The sequence below is a fragment of the Chrysochloris asiatica genome, unplaced genomic scaffold (assembly GCF_000296735.1).
Source record: "Chrysochloris asiatica unplaced genomic scaffold, ChrAsi1.0 scaffold00184, whole genome shotgun sequence".
Taxonomy (NCBI): Eukaryota; Metazoa; Chordata; class Mammalia; order Afrosoricida; family Chrysochloridae; genus Chrysochloris; species Chrysochloris asiatica.
The window spans coordinates 1085871-1106642 of record NW_006408702.1 but is presented as its reverse complement, the minus strand read 5'-3'; the positions used below and the strand labels follow the sequence as shown (position 1 = coordinate 1106642).

At 36.0% G+C, this 20772-nt stretch overlaps 1 protein-coding gene across 3 annotated transcripts in view; it reads right to left on the bottom strand.

Annotated features, from left to right (window-relative positions):
- The window catches only part of MEF2A (myocyte enhancer factor 2A), a 130955-nt gene that overhangs the window by 52326 nt on the left and 57857 nt on the right, over positions 1-20772 (bottom strand). For 2 of the 3 annotated variants that reach the window (XM_006872132.1, XM_006872133.1), the window contains exons 3-5: positions 9403-9534; positions 6820-7039; positions 1603-1662 (exon numbers count right to left, since the gene is read on the bottom strand). In XM_006872132.1, the coding sequence (XP_006872194.1) occupies positions 1603-1662; positions 6820-7039; positions 9403-9534 (412 nt within the window). Of the gene's footprint in view, positions 1-1602; positions 1663-6819; positions 7040-9199; positions 9338-9402; positions 9535-20772 lie in introns of all 3 variants that reach the window. The other variant, XM_006872131.1, reaches the window with a different exon arrangement.

The following is a 20772-nucleotide window of genomic DNA, read 5'->3' as shown; positions in this document are numbered from 1 at the left end:
CAGGTTGGGCAAAGAAGGCATGATAGGGAGCCTCATCTCAAGCATTTTCTAACTCCTAGTATTTTCCTTTATATCATAATTTTTCCACGTGTGCATGCAGGAAACGGATGCCTTGCACCTTATGCAAGATCCAGAGCTCTGGTGTTGTTCCGTGAGCGCAACTTCTCTGTTTTTTCAATCCCTTACCTACCTGGCTGTCTCTGCCACCGCCAAAACCTGAACCTCAACCATTGATTTTTGTTGCATTTTTTAACCAAGTCTTAACAGTGATTATTTAATATCATTGTATAAATTTCATTTTGAAAAACATACATTGTACAGAAGCACATGTTTCTAATGTCTCTAGATGGGAAAAATAGCCCCCCAAAAAACCCTTACATTTAATGTTTGCACTTCAGGGTGCAACTTAACAGGGAGGGACCATTTTAAGAATAAGAGGGGACTATTAAATATCTGGGGCGAAATGCTGCCTTTGTCTTTTGCAGAACATATAGAATATGCTCTTTAATTCAGTAAATATTTTTAAGAAGCAGTAATGTTTTATTATAGCTAAAACCACTTATAATTATACAATTTTTAAATTTTTTTCTCATCAACTGGATGTTATTAACCAATTTATTTTTGAAGGGTGATTTTGTTTTGCCCTTTCCAACCTCTTTTGCAAAATAAATTTTAAAAAAGTGGTTTCAGCTAATGAACTGAGCAGACTCTAATTATTGTAATGCCTTCTGAGCTATATAATTTTATATTTGTATCCTTGATAACTTGTTTATTTTAATTGATAAAATGGTAATATGTATTAATGTTAGTTTAACCATATTTTATACTGTCTGGGAACATGTGATTATAGTTTTGTGGGAGAAATAATTTGTCAGTGTTTCCCAACTTGTAAGAACCTAGTTGCAAGAGCTTAAACATCTAAATTAATGATGAAATACAAAAACAAGGATGATTTAGCATGATGACAATTCAAGGGAATATTATAAGATCATACTATCTATCTTTACCAGCACTTAAAGCTAGTTGCTGTTATTGTTAAGTGTGAGGTACATGTATGACATGTTTAAACTTGGGAGAAGTGCCAAAGTCCCTATTTGGCTATAATTATGACAAAGTGTGAGTCTTCTATGTGTGACCTCCAAATCAGATCCTCCAAAGAACCCCTTAATTTTCTTTGTATTTCTAGCTCTTGCCCCACCATTTCTTCATATTCTAATAAAACTTCATGCTCTTATCAGAGAGATCAGTTAGCTAATTCAGTGAGGACAGAAATAAACAATTATAGAAAGTGTCTCCTTAAGAAACCATCTTCATGTAAATACTACACTCAAGCAGTTTATGCTTTAAAAAAAGAACAATGTTAATACTTTTTGAACAAATGAGTAATTGAAATTAAGGCCAATATGTAAGGAATAAAAACAAGGATAGGGTGAAAAATTCCTTTGGAAGGAATGTAAATTTTTAAAGGGACATTTACTTATACGGCCCTATTTTTTACTCTTCATTTCAATTTGGTACAAAGGTCTTGGTTAAGGAACTATATTCCTTTTTGCCTTACCTAGCATGGATGCCTACAAAATGAAACAGTGAAAATACACTCACCTACTGGGCTGCTTCCAGCTCCATTTGGCACTGTGAGGTCAGAAGCACTCAACATCCCAACTAACATTGTTAGAGAGGGGAAAAGAATGAATGTGAATTAGGGCTCAGCGTATTAACTCAACACAGGTAATCCCCATTTTAAAAAAAAACACAAAAAATAAAAACTGGACCATTCTGAATACGGCATTAATGTGTAATTTGATGTAGTCATATGTATGAATTTACCTACCATGTTCCTACTGATGAGAAGTGAGATCATGCTCATGGAGTACTATTAAATATAGCGTTAAAGTTAAAAGAGAATATGGATAGTAGACTAATGCAGTAAATGCACAGCACAGTAAATTTCTGCTGAATTAATAAACTAATTTAGTCAGAGGGAAATGCAGAAAACACTCTAATGCCAATCAGGTATATCTATTTCCCATACAGGTAGGCACTGCTTAACATACGTTTGGTCAACATCCAATCACATACATGTCCATGGTGCCACAAGGTTGTTTTTTGTTTGTTTTTAAAGGGAAAGTTGCTTTCTTTTTGTTTACTATTTTCCCCTAATGGTTTTAAAAGGAGCCATGGTGGCAATCAGCAGTTAAAGCACTTGATTGATAAAAACAAAGTTATAGATTCAAACTCTTCAGCCACTTTGTGGGAGAAGCATGTGATAGTAGACTATGAATATTTATAGCCTTGGAAACCCTATTGGGCAGTTTTATTCTATCCTATGCGGGGTCCTGCTATGATGCTACAGGATAAATATTGGACAGCTTACCACAAGGTCAGTGGTTCAAACCCACCAGTAATTCCTCGGACACCATAGAGAATCACTCTGAGACACAACTGACTTGACGGCACTTACTAACAATATTATAGGGTAAGACTATGAGTGAAAGTAAACTTGACCGTGAAGATGGAAATGGAGTAAATCATGAGGACCTTCCGTTGTTTATGGGATACATTTCAAAATAAGGTAAAACAGGTGTAAGCTTGTACAAATAATCACAACACATAATTTACTAAGTATGAACCTAGGAAAACTGGAAACTGTAAAAAATGAAATAGAACACATAAACACTGATATCCTAGGCATTAGTGAGCTGAAATGAACTGGTGTTGATGACTATAAATCTGACAATCACATGGTTTACTATACTGGGAATGACAAAATTAAGAGGAATGGCATCACATTCATCACCAAAACTAACACTTCAAGATCTATTTTGAAGTACAACGCTGTCTGTGATAGAATAATATCCATACTCCAATGAAGACCAGTTAATACCACTATTATTCAAATTGACACACCAACCAGTAAAACCAGTGATAATGAAATTGAAGAATTCAACCTCAGTCTGAAATTGATCAAGCATGCAATCTAGATGTATTAATACTTATTGGTGATTAGAATGTAAGAGTTGGAAACAAAGAGATCAGCAGTTAGAAAACATGGCCTTGGTGATAGAAACAATGCTGGAGATCCCTTGAAAGAACTGTGCAAGACCAATGACTTATTCATTGCGAATACCTGTTTTAAACAACATAAAAAATACCTATACAGATAGACTCAGAGCCCTGGTATGGTGCTGTGGGATAATGCACTGGGGACCGCAGGGTCGGTCTGAACTGCAAGGTCGGCGATTCAAATTCTCCAGCCACTCCTCGGAAGCCCTATAGAGGGTCACTATGAGTTGACTATACTCAACTACAACATCACCACACAGACTTCATCAGGTGGAATATATATTCATTAAATTGACTACATCTATAGAAAGAGAAGTTGGAAAAGTTTCGTATCATCAGCCAAAACAAAGTCAGGGACAGAATGTGGAACAGACCATTTATTGCTCACATGCAAATTCAGGCCAAAGCTGAAGAAAAATAAACCAAGTCCACAAGAGCCAAAATCTGACCTTGAACATATCCCATCTGAATTTAGACGGCACCTAAAGAACAGATGTGATGCATTAGATACTAGTAACAGAAGATCAGAAGAATTGTGGGATGATATTAAGAACATCACAGAAGAAGTAAGCAAAAGGTCATTAAGAAGGTAAGAAAGAAGGAACAGACTAAAACAGATGTCAGAAGAGACTTTGAATTCTGATTTCCAGCAAAGAGACATGAAAGCAAATGGAAGGAATGAAGAGGTGACAGAACTGAACAGAAAATTTCAATGGGCAGCTCAAGAAGACAAAGTTTTATAATGAAATGTGCAAAGACCAAAAGGGAAGCACATGCTTAGCACTTTTCAAGCTAAAAGAACTGAAGAAAAAATTCAAGCCTCAATTTGAAATACTAAAGGATTGTGTGGGTAAAATATTGAATGATGCAGAAAGCATCAAAAGAAGATGTAAGGAATACACAATCACTGAACCAAAAAGATGCTCAACCATTTCAAGAGACAACACATCATCAAGTGACAATAGTATTGAAGGAAGAAGTCCAAATTGCACTGAAAACATCAGCAAAGAACAAGGCTCCCGCAACTGATGGAACACTAACTGAAATTTTCAACAAACTGATGCAGCACTGGAGACACTCATCATCTAGGCCAAGAAATCTAGAAGACAACTAACTGGCTAACTGACTGGAAGAGATTCATATCTGTGCTTGTCCCAAAGAGATGTGACCCAAAGAAAAGCGGAAATCATTAGAAAGTATCGTTAATATCACATACACGTAACATTTTGTCAAAAATAACTGACTGCAACAGAACACTGACAGTGAACTGCCAGAGATTCAAACTGGACTCCGAGGAGGCTGTACATTGAAAGACTCACTGCTGACATCCGATGGATCTTGGTTAAAAGCAGAGAATACCAGAAAGATGTCTGCCTGTGCTTTATGCTCTGTAGGGTAAGTACTAGACTGCTAACCACAAGGTCAGCGGTTCAAACCCACCAGCTGCTCTCTTATATAGAGTCCTGGTGTGGCATTGTGGGCTAATGCATCAGACTGCAAAGTCATTTGAACTGCAAAGTCAGTAGTTCAAGCTCACCAGCTGCTCCTTGGAAACCCTATATAGGGTTGCTATGGGTCGGAATCAACTGAACGGCACTTGACAACAACATAGACCATGCAAAGGCTTTCAACTTTGTGGATCTTGACAAGCTATGGACAACAGTGTGGAGAATGAATATTCCAGAACACTTGATTAAACTCATGAAGATCCTGTACATAGAAGAACAAGGGGACACTGAATGGTTTAAAATCAGGAAAGAAGTGTGCCAGGGTTGTATTCTTTCACCACACTTACTCAATTTGTATGCTGAACACATAATCCGAGAAGGTGGATTTTATGAAGAAGAATGTAGCATCAGGATTGTAGGAAGACTCAATAAAAACTGTGTTATGCAGATGATATAATCTTGCTTGCTGAAAGCCAAGAGGAGTTAAAACACATACTGATGAAGTTCAGACCACAGCCTTCAGTACGGGTTGCATCTCAATGCAAAGAAATAAAAAATTCTAACAACTGGACCAATAAATAACTTCATGATAAATGGGGAAAAGACTGACATTGCCAGAGTCTTCATTTTGCTTAGATCCACTATCAACACTCACGGAAGTAGCAATCAAGAAATCCAATGATGCATTGCATTAGACAGATCTGCTGCTATAAAGTATTGAAGAGCAAAGATATCAGTTTGAGGACTAAGGGGTGCTTGATCCAAGTCATGGTATTTCCAACAGCCTCATATACATGTGAAAGTTGGACAGTGTAAGGAAAACTATAGAAGAATTGATGTATTTCAGTTATGGTGTTGAAGAAGAACATTAAAAGTATCTTCAAAAGAACAAACTAATCTGTGTTGGAAGAAGTACAGCCAGAATATCAAGACTTCATCTCTCATACTTCAGACACATTATAAGTAGTAACCAGTCCCTGGAGAAGGACATTATGCTTGGTAAAGTGGAGGGTCACCAAAATATAGGAAAACACCCAACAAGATGGGCTGGAATAGTGGCTGCAACAATGGGCACAAGTATAATAATGAGTGTGAGGATGGTGCAGGACTGGGCGGTGTATCTGTTGTGTATAAGGTTGCTGTGAATCGGAACCAACTCGATAGCATCTAACAGCAAAAAGAATCGAAATCAACTTTACAGCAAAGAGTTGGAGTCCAAATCCAGGCTCTTGTAGCACCAGATCCCAGGTGGGATCAAAGTCAGGAGGCAGAGGATTAGCTTCTAGAACTGGGCTTTCATGCTTCTGTAGGCAGGGGTTGGCTGTTTTGGGGCCTGAGCTGATCTGATCATGCAGGTGTGGCTGGCCATTCCCTCCTATGCCTGCTCGTTTGCTCTCACTTTGCTTCCTTCTCTCATCACCACTCCTAGCAGTTCCAGAGAAGCAGCAGCAGTCATGGAGAGGACAACTGGAAGTGGTATCCCGTAAGGTTTTAATATGGCATTCACACAATGTCCAAACCACATATAACATCCTAGTTCACAAAGCATGGATGGTAAGCAACCTATAACTGTATTTCTAACATAAATGACTTACTGTTGCTGCTAAGTTCATCAAGTTTCTTTTTGACTCATAGTGACCCAATATGACAGAGCAGAGCTGCCTTACAGGATTTACTAGGAGCATACTGGTGATGCTGTTAAGTGCCGCTGAATATGTATTAAGTTTCTAGGGAGCAGCTGTTGGGTTTGAATCGTTGTCCCTTAGGTTAACAGTCCAGTGTTTAGCATGGTCATTTCTCCTGTGGAGCCTTAGTGGGTCAGATCACTAACCTTTTGACTAGATGGTTAGCAGCAGAGTGCAGAACTATTTGCACCACCCAGAATCCTTAAATTGCTTATGCCAAATTTGAAATCCTTATTTTAAAATTCTAATTAAATTTTCTGCCTGTCTAAGTATGTATGACTTTTTCATGATAAGGAAAGTTTATAAAGGGCAAGTTCTTTACGCTGATCCACTGTACCTGATACAGTGCTAAAGCCACATTGTTGTTGCTGTGAAATGTCATTTAGTTGATTCAAACTCATAGCTACACTGCACAGGGTTTCTGAGGCCCTTAAATCTTTGTGGAAGCAAAGTACCTCATCTTTGGATATTAAAAAATACTTTATAGAGGAGTAATTCATATAGTAATGATTTCTGCCCATCAAAGCAATACATTGAGAGTAGCAAATAATTTATGCTTATGTTAGTAATTACTTTATTCCCTCTTCTTTACTAACAAACTAGCAGAAGTTATCATTACATACCTGCATTGCCAGTACTTGGTGGTCTCTGAGGGGCTCCGGGGGATACATTTCTATGTAATGTGGCTTGAGGTGGTGAGAGCATACTTGTATCTGCTAACGTTGAGCTGGATGTCAAAGTTGGGGACACAAGTGAGTTCCCTGGGTTTGTGTATGGCAAAGCATTAGGGCTAGTCACAGGGACTGTGACAGACATTGAGAAATTCTGAGGTGGCAAACCAGGCTGTAATGAACAACAAGGAAGAAAAAACTGTTAATTTCCATCTATACTAAAAAATTATACGCATTCATTTGACACGATATCTATAGTAATTAACAACAGAAGATGGAGATAGATTCTTAAATCTACTGGTAGATTTAGGATATTTTCTTTAGAATTATACTTCAATTATAAATAAATTATGATTAACATGAAATTTTTCAGTTTCAATTTTTACACACTGGTATTATATATACTGGAGTCTTGATGTGGTGCTGTAGAATAAACATTGGACAGCAAGGCAGTTCAAACTCACCAGTCACTCCTAGGAAACCCTATACAGGGTCGCTATGAGTCGGAATAGATTCCACAGCACTTAACAACAAATATAATCTATACTATAGATTTCAAATAGTAAGAGATGAAATTTAGGTTATAACCTGACATTATAGCACTGTACTGAAATTTAGACATTAAAAATATATCATTTGTTACCAAGTAACCAAAAATTAGCGACATTACACTTTTATGACCAAATTCAAATGTAACCAATAAGGGAAAAGCACATTTACTATTGACTGAATATGTTGTTGTTGTGAAAGCTGATTTAACTAACATGATTAATAGGCAAAACTAAAGAAAATTAAATATGTACATAATGCAATGCAATAAAGGTATAGTGAAAATGCAAAGAAACTTTAAATTTATACAACAAAATCAATTACTGAAAAGCTAGTAAAGAAATTATGATATGAATTATTAAATATTTAGATTAAAGTCACAGTCTTGTAAATGCTATCTTCCTTCCCTCCAAAACGGTTCATACCTAACTCATAGTATTTTCAGGTTTGCCAAAATTACAGTTGCATTTATTTTTCTCTGACATTTCTCACAGAAACCATTCATAATATACTTATTAACAATTAAAAGTAACAGTCCACTTTATAATCTGAAGTGAAAGTAGAAAAGAATTTCCTTTCCCCTACATTTTAAAACAGTGGTTTGCATAGTAAGGTAGCACTGCAAATTCCAAGTTAAAGGGATAGACATAGTTTATGTACTGTATTCAGTAGTAGTCTATTTCAGAAGGAACACTTTAATAACGAATTAACAAATATGCAACAATATACAATAAAAAATTAAAACGTTAATTTTATTCATGCAGTATGTTTGCAGCTTAACATTCACTGGTTATTGTGCACAGCATCCCTGCAAGATTTATTTTAGTTGCAAATCAATAATGTTATCATCACAGAAAAAAAACCTTGTATCTATTTCTCATAAGCTTTTTATAGAATAGGTCTATTTTGAAGAAGCTATGTATGATTTATTCCTTGGGACATGATTTTAAGAAAATTAGTATTAACAGTGAAATAAGTTTTAGCTTTGGAAGCAATGTGTTCCATGAACCCTTACCACATATATAAAAATACAAAATTATATCTAGAATGGCTACCTTAAGTAGTTTTTGCCAATGAAGCTTCAGAAGAGAAGAACTCTTAACTTCAAGAACATGAACTCATGTAAGTGCTCTTTCACAATGGCTAGATGCATAAGCATAGAAAAATTTAAATCAACTATTTCTTTTGTAAACAGTTTAAGAACATTGCTTCCTTACAATTAAATTAAGCTAGGCTTCCCTTCCTCAGAACCTACAGAAAAGAGTTGGAGTCTGGTAGGAAACAAGCAAGACATTTACAAAGCACAGAAATTATACAAAATAATATAAATAACTTTTTAATATCAGATTTAAAAATTTTAACCATTTTACATTCTATATTGTCAAGATCTAATCGAGTACACATGACGTTTTTAAAGTAACGGGAAGGAGGGTAAGTCTCATCTATTCTCTATGTTGAATATGGAATATTCGAGCTGTGAGGGAGCAGTGTCTATGTAAGCCAAATCACCCATTTACAGATGAGGAAACTGGAATCTCAAAGGAACAGGGATAGTAAACAGCAGAGACAGGAGTAGGTGGTTTTTTTTTACTTTTGCTGTGTATACACATTATTATAATATTCCAGAAATTCCATTAAAAATTCTATAAATCCCAAATAAAAATGAGACAAATGGCAGGATTTGTCCTGCTACTTACTTTGGCCACTATGAAAATAAGCATGATATTTGGTTACTATTTTTTCATGCACAAGATAAAAGCACAAACCATACTTTAGTACTCACTGCGATTTTATGATTCCTCATCATATTATCAAATTCTTCATTAATTTTTTTATACTTTTCTTCCGTATGTGGAGTTAGCACATATGAAGTATCAGGGTCTGGGCTGTCGCACCCTCTGTGCTCCTTCTTGTTCAGAGCCTAAATAATGAAGTTAACAAAAAGGATCAACAAATAAAAAGTAGAGGTAAAGTAAAAGTACTTACAGGGCCTCGTTTGAAAATAAAATCACTATCTTCATTTAGTTTGCTGAATCTGTCCTCCGAGAGTGGACTGTGCTCAAAATAATCGTCAGCATCAGGGCTCTCACAACCATTAAGGCCTTTCTTTCTTAAAGTCTGAAATACAATTGGAAAATTCACACACAATAATACTAACTTGCCATGGTTTTTCCCGTAAAAATTTTAAAGAGAGCACAGATTGAATTTATTAAATTATACAAGAGCCACTGAAAGGGTTTTTCTAATGATTACAAATGTACTCTTAATTTTTCAAATAAGGTAAACCTTAAACAAAATAAAAGTAAATGCACTTATTATACATTATGACAGGAAAAGGTGTATTTCCTTGTCTGGTCTCGTCCTTTCCAAACCACTTACTGTTGGTGCTATTAAGTGCCAGTTACTCGGTTCTGACTCCTAACAACCCTGTACACGATTTCTGAGGAGAGGCTGGTGAGTCTGAATGACAGACAGATCTTGTGGTTCAAACTGGCCTTGGTCCAGTGCTAATCCTACAGCGCCCTACCAGGAATCCTTACTACTTATACTGTTGTTAAGTGTCATCGAGTCAGGTCCAACTCATAGGAGCAGCAGTCCAAAACTACTTGTACTGTTCTGACAGTTAAACTCAAATCTGATTACAACCTGGTCAAATGACCTAACAGGGCCAATGAGCATGAGAAATGGTACAGAAATGCGAGGTGAGCAGTTCAGTCTCACCAGCTACTCCTTGGAAACCCAAGGAGCTTTTGTTGTTGTTGTTGTTAAGCGCTAGCAAGTTGGTTACGACTCATAGTGATCCTATATAGGGTTTCCAAGGAGCAAGTGGTGGAGTTGAACTACTGACCTTGTGGTTTGTAATACAGTGCTGGTCTTACAGCACCACACCAGGTAGCTATGAGTCAGAACTGACTTGAGGGCACTTTACAGCATAAAAGCTCAAATGTAAGCTTTATTTATATCTTTACATGGTTGTAAATACTCCTGCGTAAATTATAGGCACATTATTAGTGACTTTACATATTTTTTTAAATTTAATAAAAAATGTTCCCCCTTTGCTAGCTACAGAGCTATTGTTGTTGTTAAGTGCCGTCGAGTTGGATCCAACTCATAGCGAAAGAGCTAGAGCGCCTTTATTATTTACTTTAATTTACTGAATTGAGTTTCCGGAGAACTTTCTTGAGTGTGAAAGTATGTGCTAAATAATACTAATTTTTCTCACCTTTTGCTTAGTGATAAAAATAGTGAATATGGGTTGATTTTATGATTAAAAAAATTTTTTTTGACTTATAAAGTCATCATGAAATGACTTGTTTAGCTTTTAAAAGAATAAACTGAAATTTAAAATAAAAGATTTGAATATATATGAAACATTTTTTCTAGAATGGCTAAGGCTTTTTTTCCTAACTTAAAAAAGTCCTCTGGAGTCTTCTTGTGAAGTGTTATTTGCTGCTGATTCTGACTCTTAGTGGCCGGCCCTACATAGCACAGTAGAACAACTAATTTCAATAAGTTGACCTTTTACACTTGAGCTTTTTAATCTTAGGCTTTATTTGTTTTTATTTTAAGACAGAACTACTGATTTAAACAATTTAAGTTTTGAGACTTACTAATTTTTCCAGCTGGCCACGGAGAAGTTTAGGAAAGTTAGTAAATTTTTCCAAGTAAGCCTACCTAGCAGAGCTTACTATTAAGTAAGTAGGAAACAAAGTTTGATTAATAGCTAATCCCAGATAAATTCATTAATAAATACTATTTAAATTGTATCTAGGGTAAAAATTTAAAAATTAGTAATAAATTATTTTAATATCCTTTAAAACAGGATTTTCAATAATTATGAATCCTTCACTTTTTTCTTGAAGGAAATAGATTGTAAACACAAAACATAGAGTGCACAATTTTTTTGTTTCTCTGAAGTAACATTTATTGCATGCGTAAGGAATTACAGGTAATCCTTAGTACAGCTATGCTAGCTTCTCAAATTACTTGCATGTGCTTAAGAATTTCATACATAATGCCAGAAATTCTCATTATAGTAAACACGAGCAAATACGACACTTGTTTTCCTAACATCTGCCCCATGACACTGAACTCTGTGAGACTAATCACGTGGACACATATGTACATTCAGCCATAAAAGGTCCGGTTGTTCAGAACACTATAGGATGGAGATATTTACCTTCCCGCAACCACAGTAGTAAGTATTGCCTGCCAATTCACTGCACATTATTGCTATCAATAGTGAAAATGTTAAGACTTAGACTAATGAAACACATATAACTCTTACAACCTACACAGTCCTTGAAACACTACCTACAGGTTGATTAGGCAAGATCATAAAGTTCATTTACTTTAAAATCAGAAATCGAATAGTATTTGAAATACAGACTACCATTTAAACTTTATTACAATTTTAGAATATAAACCATTGGTTTACTTTCATTCTAACCTGAAATCTCCAAGTACTTTCCTTTCATTTTCATTATTTTAAAACAAAGTAATTCATAATTTAATTTGCTCTTATTTATATGCTAAAATGTTAAACTAAACTTCCCACAGATAGCAATCATCAAATACCTCTTTGACCATTTTATAATCTACAGAAAAAAAGAATATGGTGTTTGCATAATAATTAGTAATTAGCAATTAATAATAATTGCTTAGTATATTTTATTATACAAAGTAGGGTTAAGTCTACTTGCACTTGTGGGGAAAGAGAGCCCTCCAGTATCTCCAGCTCTGCAAGCCTTCACTTCAGAAGGGGTTCCTGGCATTGTGAGGGAATTTAAGAGGCTGTATCAGCTACACAGATAACAAACTAATGTACCTCTGTTTGATATCCAACTTCTGTCTCGGTTATCACAAAACCATGAAGAGTTGTTTTAAAGACCCAGCTACCATAAAAAGACTTGTTCTGTCTTCTTTATCACTACCAAACAAAATAATAGTAAAAGTTTCTCTTGCGTCACTGATACTAACAAGTGGAATGCTGTAATCTAGTAAAGAGGCCAGGAGAGGGATATGAAAAGCAGACCTGCTTCAGTTTTAGACCCATTAGCTACAATAAAAAGCACGTGTGCAATTAAAAAAGAAGCAGTCTAATAGGTCGTCACTATCAGGAATCAGTTGATAAGCAGAAAACAATCCCTAAGAATACGTATATTGACCTGTGCATACCCTGTGGATATTATTGCTAATTACTGTGCTCTATTTCTATAGGACACAAGACATCATTTTAGGTTTGGTTTGGTTTTATATCAGGGTTTGGGTTGTCACATCATCTGTACAGAGCCTAAATAATGAAGTTAACAAAAAGGATCAACAAATAAAAAGTTGTTGTTGTTGTTACGTGCCATGGAGTCAGTTCTGACTCATAGTGACCCTGTACAGGGTTTCCGAGGCTGTAAATCTTTATAGGAGTAGAAAGCCTCATCTTTCTCCTGCAGAACAGCTGGTAGTTTCGAACTGCTGACCTTGCGGTTCACAGCCCGATTCGTAACCACTGCGAATAAAATTCCTTATTTCTTGAAAATGTGAGTGACAGGTTTTCAGTGCCATTCTGGCAAACTTAAGGGTACAGCTCAATTGTGCCAAAAATAATTTTAAATGTAAGTATCATCTACCATTTGAGTTATCTCAATTGCTTTCTGGAATATAATTATATTCTGAACTTTATTACAGATTGCAAAAGGGATCTATTTTAGGTGCAATTAAATTATTAATCAATATCATCTCATTTGACAAGACTTGTTTTATATCCTTTATATCCATGTTCCATGATATGCTTAAAAGTTCTACTTATCCTTATTATTTAAACAAATGCTAAAATTAATGCACCTAGAATTCAATCAATTCCTACAGAAAAAAAACCCAACCTATTATTACAGAAAAACTACTATTATAATTAAACACCTATAAAAAGTATGGAGTCCTAGTGTGGCGCCACAGGATAAGTACTCAACCTTAAGGTTGGTTTGAAGTGTAAGGTTGGTGGTTCAAACTCACCAGCCACTCCTTGGAAACCCTATACAGGGTCGCTGTGAGCCAGAACTGACTTGATGGCACTCAACAACAACATATACAGCATACGTTTTTCTATTTGTCACAATAAAGTTACATTTCTATTTTGATGTTAAGGGTTTTTCTTTTTGTGATTTTGTGATTCAAGTACTTTACATATTCTATATACAGCCAACATTTATGGTATAAAATTATTTAATTATGAATATCCTTATTTAACTTTTACCTTTCCATCAACATGAGATATGTAAAAGTTATGCAAATTGTGAAAGACTTACAAATGGACCAAAAATATTACTAAGCATCTTTGTGTGTTTATAAATATTCACTGTGCCCTGGTGGCATAGTGGTCAAGTGCTCAGCTGTCAATCAAATGTGTTTCATACCCACAGGACAAAGATAGGGCTGTGTGCTCCAGTAAACATTCAAAACAAAACAAAAAGGACATCCAAAACACAAGGAAACGCCACCCTACTGCCATCCAGTTGATTCCAAGTCCCATGACCACCTCGGGCTGAGCACAACTGCCCCGTAAGGTTTGCAGGCTATAAAATCTTCATGGGAGAAGACTACCACATCTTTGTCCCTCAGACAGGGTCACCAGAAGCTGGAATTGACTTGAGGGCAGGGGGTTGGATTTTTCTTACCAAAAAAAAGTACTTTTTTTACATAAATTCTATCTGATGAACGTTCAATTGATTTCTTTCCCTAACTGTGGAAGAGGTCAGTTTTACATCTATGAAGCAAATTCGCTTCAGCCTTTCTGGTGGGTTTATATATACGTGGTGTGTGTTTTAGTCTGGTCTTTAGCTTTGTCTATTGAAAGTCAAACTCAATACCTATTTGAATGACAATCGTATGAGGGCAAGTCAAAAAGTATTGCTACTACTGTTCCAGTTCATACATGCATGGGTTTGTTCCAAACAAAACATGTTTAAACATATCTCTGTGATCAGTGGATGGCAGCTGCGGGTAAGTTTTCTTAATAGTGCACTTGTCTTTGTCTTGTTAGGATGCCTACAGAATAAGAAAAGTATTTATTTTGTGCTATGGTCAAGTGAAAAGTAGACATCTTTGCCAATTACTGAAGCTTTGCAACAAGTCTATGGAATGTTGCCCCACATAAAACAACAGTTTTTAGATAGAGTCAGAAAAACCTCAACAATGGGACAGGAGAGAGAAGACTGTCAACCATTACTATTAGGAAACTGCGGCTGAAGTCCAGAAACAGTTAGAAGATGACAGAATTACCATTAAAGTGATACCTACTAAAGTTGGGATCTCGCATGGTTTAGCATACTTCTTAACCTCAGCAAGCTTTCAGCTGGATGAGCACCAAAAGTGCTGTACAAAGATCAGCTAGCTCACAGAGCTGGTGTTTCCATCAGTCTATTAAGCATGATCGAAACTAACAAAGCTGATTTTCTGGAATAAATTGTAATCAGACTAGTCTTGGATTTACCCATAAGATAGGAGAGCAAAGTCCAATCAAAACAGCGGTTTCTGAGGACATGTGCTGGGTCATTTAAATTCTAGACAGAAGGTATGGCTACTATTCTACGGATCCCAAATGGGTAATTTTGATAGATTTTCTCAAAGGACACAGAATGATCACAGGTGATTATGAAGAAATTTTAAGAAAACTAAAAACTGCTTTGGTGAGAAAAAGGCCAGGAAAGTTGAGCCAATGAATTTTTTTCCATCACGAAATGTACCAGGCTTATTCTTTGAGGGTATCAAGGGCTGTTCCATGTGAATTTCGTTGAGAAACCTTGTCCCATCCACCCTATAGCACTGAGTTTTGCCACTTCAGCCTTCCTTTAGACCCACAAAGTAATAAAAAATTTTTTTAAAGGAACACAATTTGAGTCTCTTAAAGATGCCAAAATTACTGTTTTGGTTTGGTGCAAATCAAAGAGCGCCGAATGGAAGAAATGGAAACATCACTTTCAGAAGTGTACAAACCTAGAGGAAGGATATATCCAGAAACAATAGCTTCACATTTTGATATTTTTAATAAAGTTTCTATTATCTTGTAACAACACTTTCGAATTGTCCTCACACCTCTTTTGAAAACTATCAACAATTGTGATAGTCTAACTGCCCTTGATTCACCATCATTTATAATAGACTTAAGCTTAGGAGAAAAGATTTCTAATGACCTAGTTAGGACTTAGGCACTGGACATTTTTTAAAACATCTGATTAATGATCTGTAGTAGCTTTGTTGTTGTTAGGTGCCGAGTAGTATCAAATGACCTGAGAAGACCTCATTTTCAAGGATTTAAAGACAGTAATCCTTCATTTTTTGTGACAAGTTAGAAATTAAATGTTGTTTTGATCATAGCATTAAGAGCATAGCTGTCTAAAATAAGAAATGCCACAGTCTGAAGCAGAGTTTCTTTTCATATGAAGTTAGTAAGAGCTAGAGCAAACATTCAGCTGATAGGGTGCAGGTTAGACCTGCAAGCACTTCCATGGAAAAAGCATCCTATATTAATTACATCACATCTTATTCTTTCTCTGCTGGAAATGCCCAAATTTAGCTAAAATATAAGAGAAAATTTTATTTTTAGTATTAATTAAACCATTTAATTATATAAAAAAGTCACCTACAGCTAAATTCCTATTTATTTCTTCTTTGTTTTCTTCTTAAGCTTTCTCCATTTCTGTTCTCCCTGGAAACCTCAAAATTAGTGGTCAAAGTTATTGATATTCTAACAGTCACAAAAACTCATTCATTGATGTCACCTCTCTTATTTGAAATCCAATCCTCTCCTCTGACTGTGTATTTTATAGCTCACAACAGCCTATCTTTTACCTCACTTCAGCATGATTTTTTCCCCCTGCATTGCTTCTTACCCTGAACATTTTAAGAGGACTTACTAAAGAACATTAATAAAAGATAGTACCTTTCAATTACCTAGCTTTTACATATTACCTGTATCCCCAAATAATCTAAAAACATTCTAGGTTAAGACTAACATCTAGAATTCCTGATTGCTTTACATGTCAGAGTCTAAACAACGTGTCACACATGCATAAAACATGTATCTATGAGCATGTGCAGGTATCAAGACATTGTCAAGCAGAGAGCAAACAGAATGCTGTGTTAAATAACATGAAAAGTTTTCCAAAATAAAAAGTTATGAATTTGTGAAAATATAATTAAAACTAAATATAGAGACATCACAGGTACTGACATATATGTTGTTGTGTACCGTGGAGATGGCTCCGACCCATAGCGACCCTGTACAGGATTTTCACGGCTGTAAATCTTTATGGTAGCAGAAAGCCTCATCTTTCTCCCGTGGACTGGCTGGTAGTTTCGAACTGCCGACACCTTGAGGTGAGCAGCCCCATTCGTAATCACTACGTTACCAGAGCTCCTTACTAATATATATATATAGGACTTATAATATCTGACATATTTTTTTTTTTGTGGTAAATAAAAGGGGGCTTAAAAAGTTCATGGAAAAATGAGATTAAAAGGTAACGGAATTACCCCATGTTATATACTGTAAAATTTGCTTTGGGGCCATTTTAAGTGTACAATTTGGTATTTGACTATTTTTGAACTACACTGTCTCTGAACTACACATATATAATTTCACATGGTTCAACTAGATAATTTAATTTACAATAGCTCTCATTCTAAAAGCTGCTTGGTAACTCCCTAGAGGCTTTTTGATAGGAATCTTCTTCCTTTACATTAAGTATGTAGTTTGTCAACTATAATCAGTTAACAGCCAAAGGTTCAGGTTCTGGTTTTTTTCATAAAAGCATTTATTTAAACCCAGTAGGTTGGAGCATACACCTGGACATTTCAAAAGCAGAAGCCATACTTTTCAAGAGTAAGGGAAATCCATTCTATTAACACAGGTAAGAATATATCTATAGCACTGAAATACAGTGCCACAGCTCACCAAACGTATCCACCTAATGAGACATAAACGACTGTGTCATACTGAAGGTTTAAAGAGAAACGATCTTAGGAATTAGGATTTGATTTTAAAAACGGTTAACTGGACAATGACCCAGAACACAGCTTCATTTTTATCTGAAGACTATCAGTTGTGCTTTAAGGAGAGTTATCTTGCACATAAGCCTTGGTGAGCAGATGAGAGACCAGAAAGCACTTCAAATGTGAGTCTCTGATACCATGAAGCCAGGTACTCCTTCCTGTGTCCTCTACTTCTAGTTTTCAAATGAATCCCCCACTTTAGCTTGAGCTATTTAAAATGATCCATATTCCTTATATTCAAAGAGCCTTGATGAAGAAAACTGTCTGCAATTCTTTGGGTCACAACTTGATAGTCTCCCTATATAAGACATTTAAGTCCTCAAATTTAAGTCTGGTCCTTCACAACCTCGTGTACAGAAAGGATCCTAAACTTGAATATAAGATGACTGAGGACTTCTTACTGCTTTGATAAAAGATGAGTAAACCAAATAATGGTATATACATCAACAGAGATCTAGTTATAAAGTACAAGCAACTTTACCTTCCAAGTTCTTTCATTGTAAATTATGTATTTTAAATAAAGATATTTGGAATGGTATTTAGGAAAGAGGTGCAGTGAGGCTCGCTGTAAGCAATACCACAGGATACCAAGAAAAGCAGATTCAGGGCAGAGCTCCAAAACTCAGAAGCACATAGGTAGGAATATTTTAAAAGTTTGAATGCTTATAGCTACTGAAACATGTAGTGGAAGTAAGAAATCACGTACTTTTGAATCTGCCAGGCTTGATGCCCGAAGCCGACAACTTGGGTGAGACCAAACGACAAGACCAAGCGGGGAAGCAAACACACAACAGAAAAACACCACAGGAACCTCAAAGTAAAGGTGGCCAATACACTTTTGTTAGTTTTGCTTTGTTCTGATTTGCTTTTCTTTTCTTTCTTTTGGTGTCTGTTCATTAGTCCCTCACTGTTTACATGCCTCCGTTCTAGTGACATGCCCCGCCCGCACCAATGGTGGGTTCTTCTGCCATGTATGCACAGAGACACTTTGAGCACAAGACCCGGACCTGAGCTGTTTTGTTTTTTGTTTGTTTGTTTTTTTTAATACGGAAAAGGCCAGAAAAAGGAACATGGAAAGGGAGAGAGAGTTTAAAAACAAAATAGGCCAAAACTTAAATTAAATCCTAAGGTACAGTGTAACAATCAACAGCGCCATCTTGAAATCTATCAGATGGCTTTGAAGGCAAGAAGCTGAAAGAGGACATTAAGGTCATACACATATTTAATCTACAGATTTTTTTTTTTCTTTCTCTCTCTACTCTTCCTTGTCTATGATTATATACTACAGTATCCAATCTACTTTGTTTTTGTTATTGTTGTTTTTTTGGTGTGTACCCCCCCCCCCCCCGCTTGTTTCTCTGCTGTTGCTGTTGGGCTGTTTTATGCTCCCCCTTCTACCTTTGGGGGACTCTTTCTCTCCCTATATTACCTAAGAAGAGACAGCAACTGCTGCCATATAGTAAAGCTACAACCACACTCTATAAAACACGAAAATCCAGGCCAGAACCAACACCAACTCCCATATAACAAGGAGGCAGACAACACTTGTGAAAGTTACTCTGAGTTAAGTAATAAGAAGAGTGAAAAGGGAAGCCCACATCCTGGTCACATCTACCTGGAAGCAATCGGAAAGCATAAAAAAATACCAAAACACATACTCAATTAAGTATTAAGACCACAGATGAACATTAAAAATGTCCAAGAAGCAAAAGCACATGACCATATCAGCACATGTTCAGAAACAGATAAAAATTACAGTCTGAGACAAATGACCTAGAGGTAGACCTGGACTCCATTCTAGAAGGAGGGCAGGCCTTGAAAATGCCTGAGAAGGAATTCAGAAAAATGATTATAAAATGTTTCAAAACACTTTACGATGGAATTGAGAAAAATAAGGAAGTCAGGAAAGCACTACAGAAACAATCAAATAAGATAGATACAGCATTGGAAACAATTCAAAACCTACAGAACCAGGTCCGAAGGATCAACAAATGAATATCAGAAACAGACAATACTTTGAAAGGGCAAAGGAGTAGAAGAGATGGAAGGCAGAACCAATACGCTGAAAGACAAATCTCTCAATACCACTAAGATAGAAAAAAAAGAATTAAAAAATCTGAAGAAGGTATAAGATTCATATTGGACAACATGAAGAAGAATAATGTAAGAATTATCGGCATTCCAGAAAAAGAAGAATCACACAAGTCTACAGAGGAAATAGTTGAAGACCTGCTGGAATAAAATTTCTGTAACATCCTGAAAAGGGAAAAAAATAAACATTCAAGAAGCTCAACGAACCCCAGGATAGGAAGACAACATTATAAAAACGTCAATACTGCCCAAAGGAATTTACACCTATAATGCAATCCCAATTCAGATTCTAATGACATTCTTCAAAGACATGGAAAAAACTATTACAAACTTTATTTATATGGAAAGAAAAGAGACCCAGGACAAGAAAAGTACTGCTTAAGAATAATAAGAAACCTCTCACTCCCCGACTTCAAATTTTATTACATGGCTACAACTTGGTACTGGTACAATGAAAGATACATAGATCAATGGAACAGAATCAAGAATCTAGAAATTATCCCATCCATATATAGCCAACTGATTTTTGACAAAGTTCCTAAATATATCACATGGGGGACTGATAGGCTCTTCAACAGATTATGCTGGCAGAACTGGAAAGCAATATGCAAAAGACTGAAACAAGACCTTCACCTCACACCTTATACAAAAACCAACTCAGCATGGATCAAAGACCTAAATGTGAATCCTAGAATTATGAAGGCCATCAATGAAAAACTAAGGACAAATGTGAGGGCACTAATTCAGGGAATACACAGACTGCCAAACATTTTGAAAACTACACAAACAAAAGTAGACAAAATAGATGATTGTGATATATTAAAAATTAAAAACTTACGTGCATCAAAAGATTTCACCAGAAGAGTAAAAAGGAAACCCACAGAATGGGAAAAAAGCTTTTTCAATGACACATCAGACAGGGGACTCATTTCTAAAATACATAGGAAACTATAATACCTCTACAAGAAAAAGACAAATAACCCAATTAAAAAATGGTCACAGGACATGAACAGACACTTCACCAAGGAGGAGATACGGGCAGCCAACAAACATGAAGAAATGTTCACGATCACTAGCCATCAGAGAAATGCAAATCAAAACAACAATGAGACATCATCTCACACCAACAATAACAGCAAAGATCAGGACAACAAATGCTGGCGAGGATGTGGAGAGACTGGGACCCTCTTACATGGCTGGTGGGATTGCAAAATGGTCCAA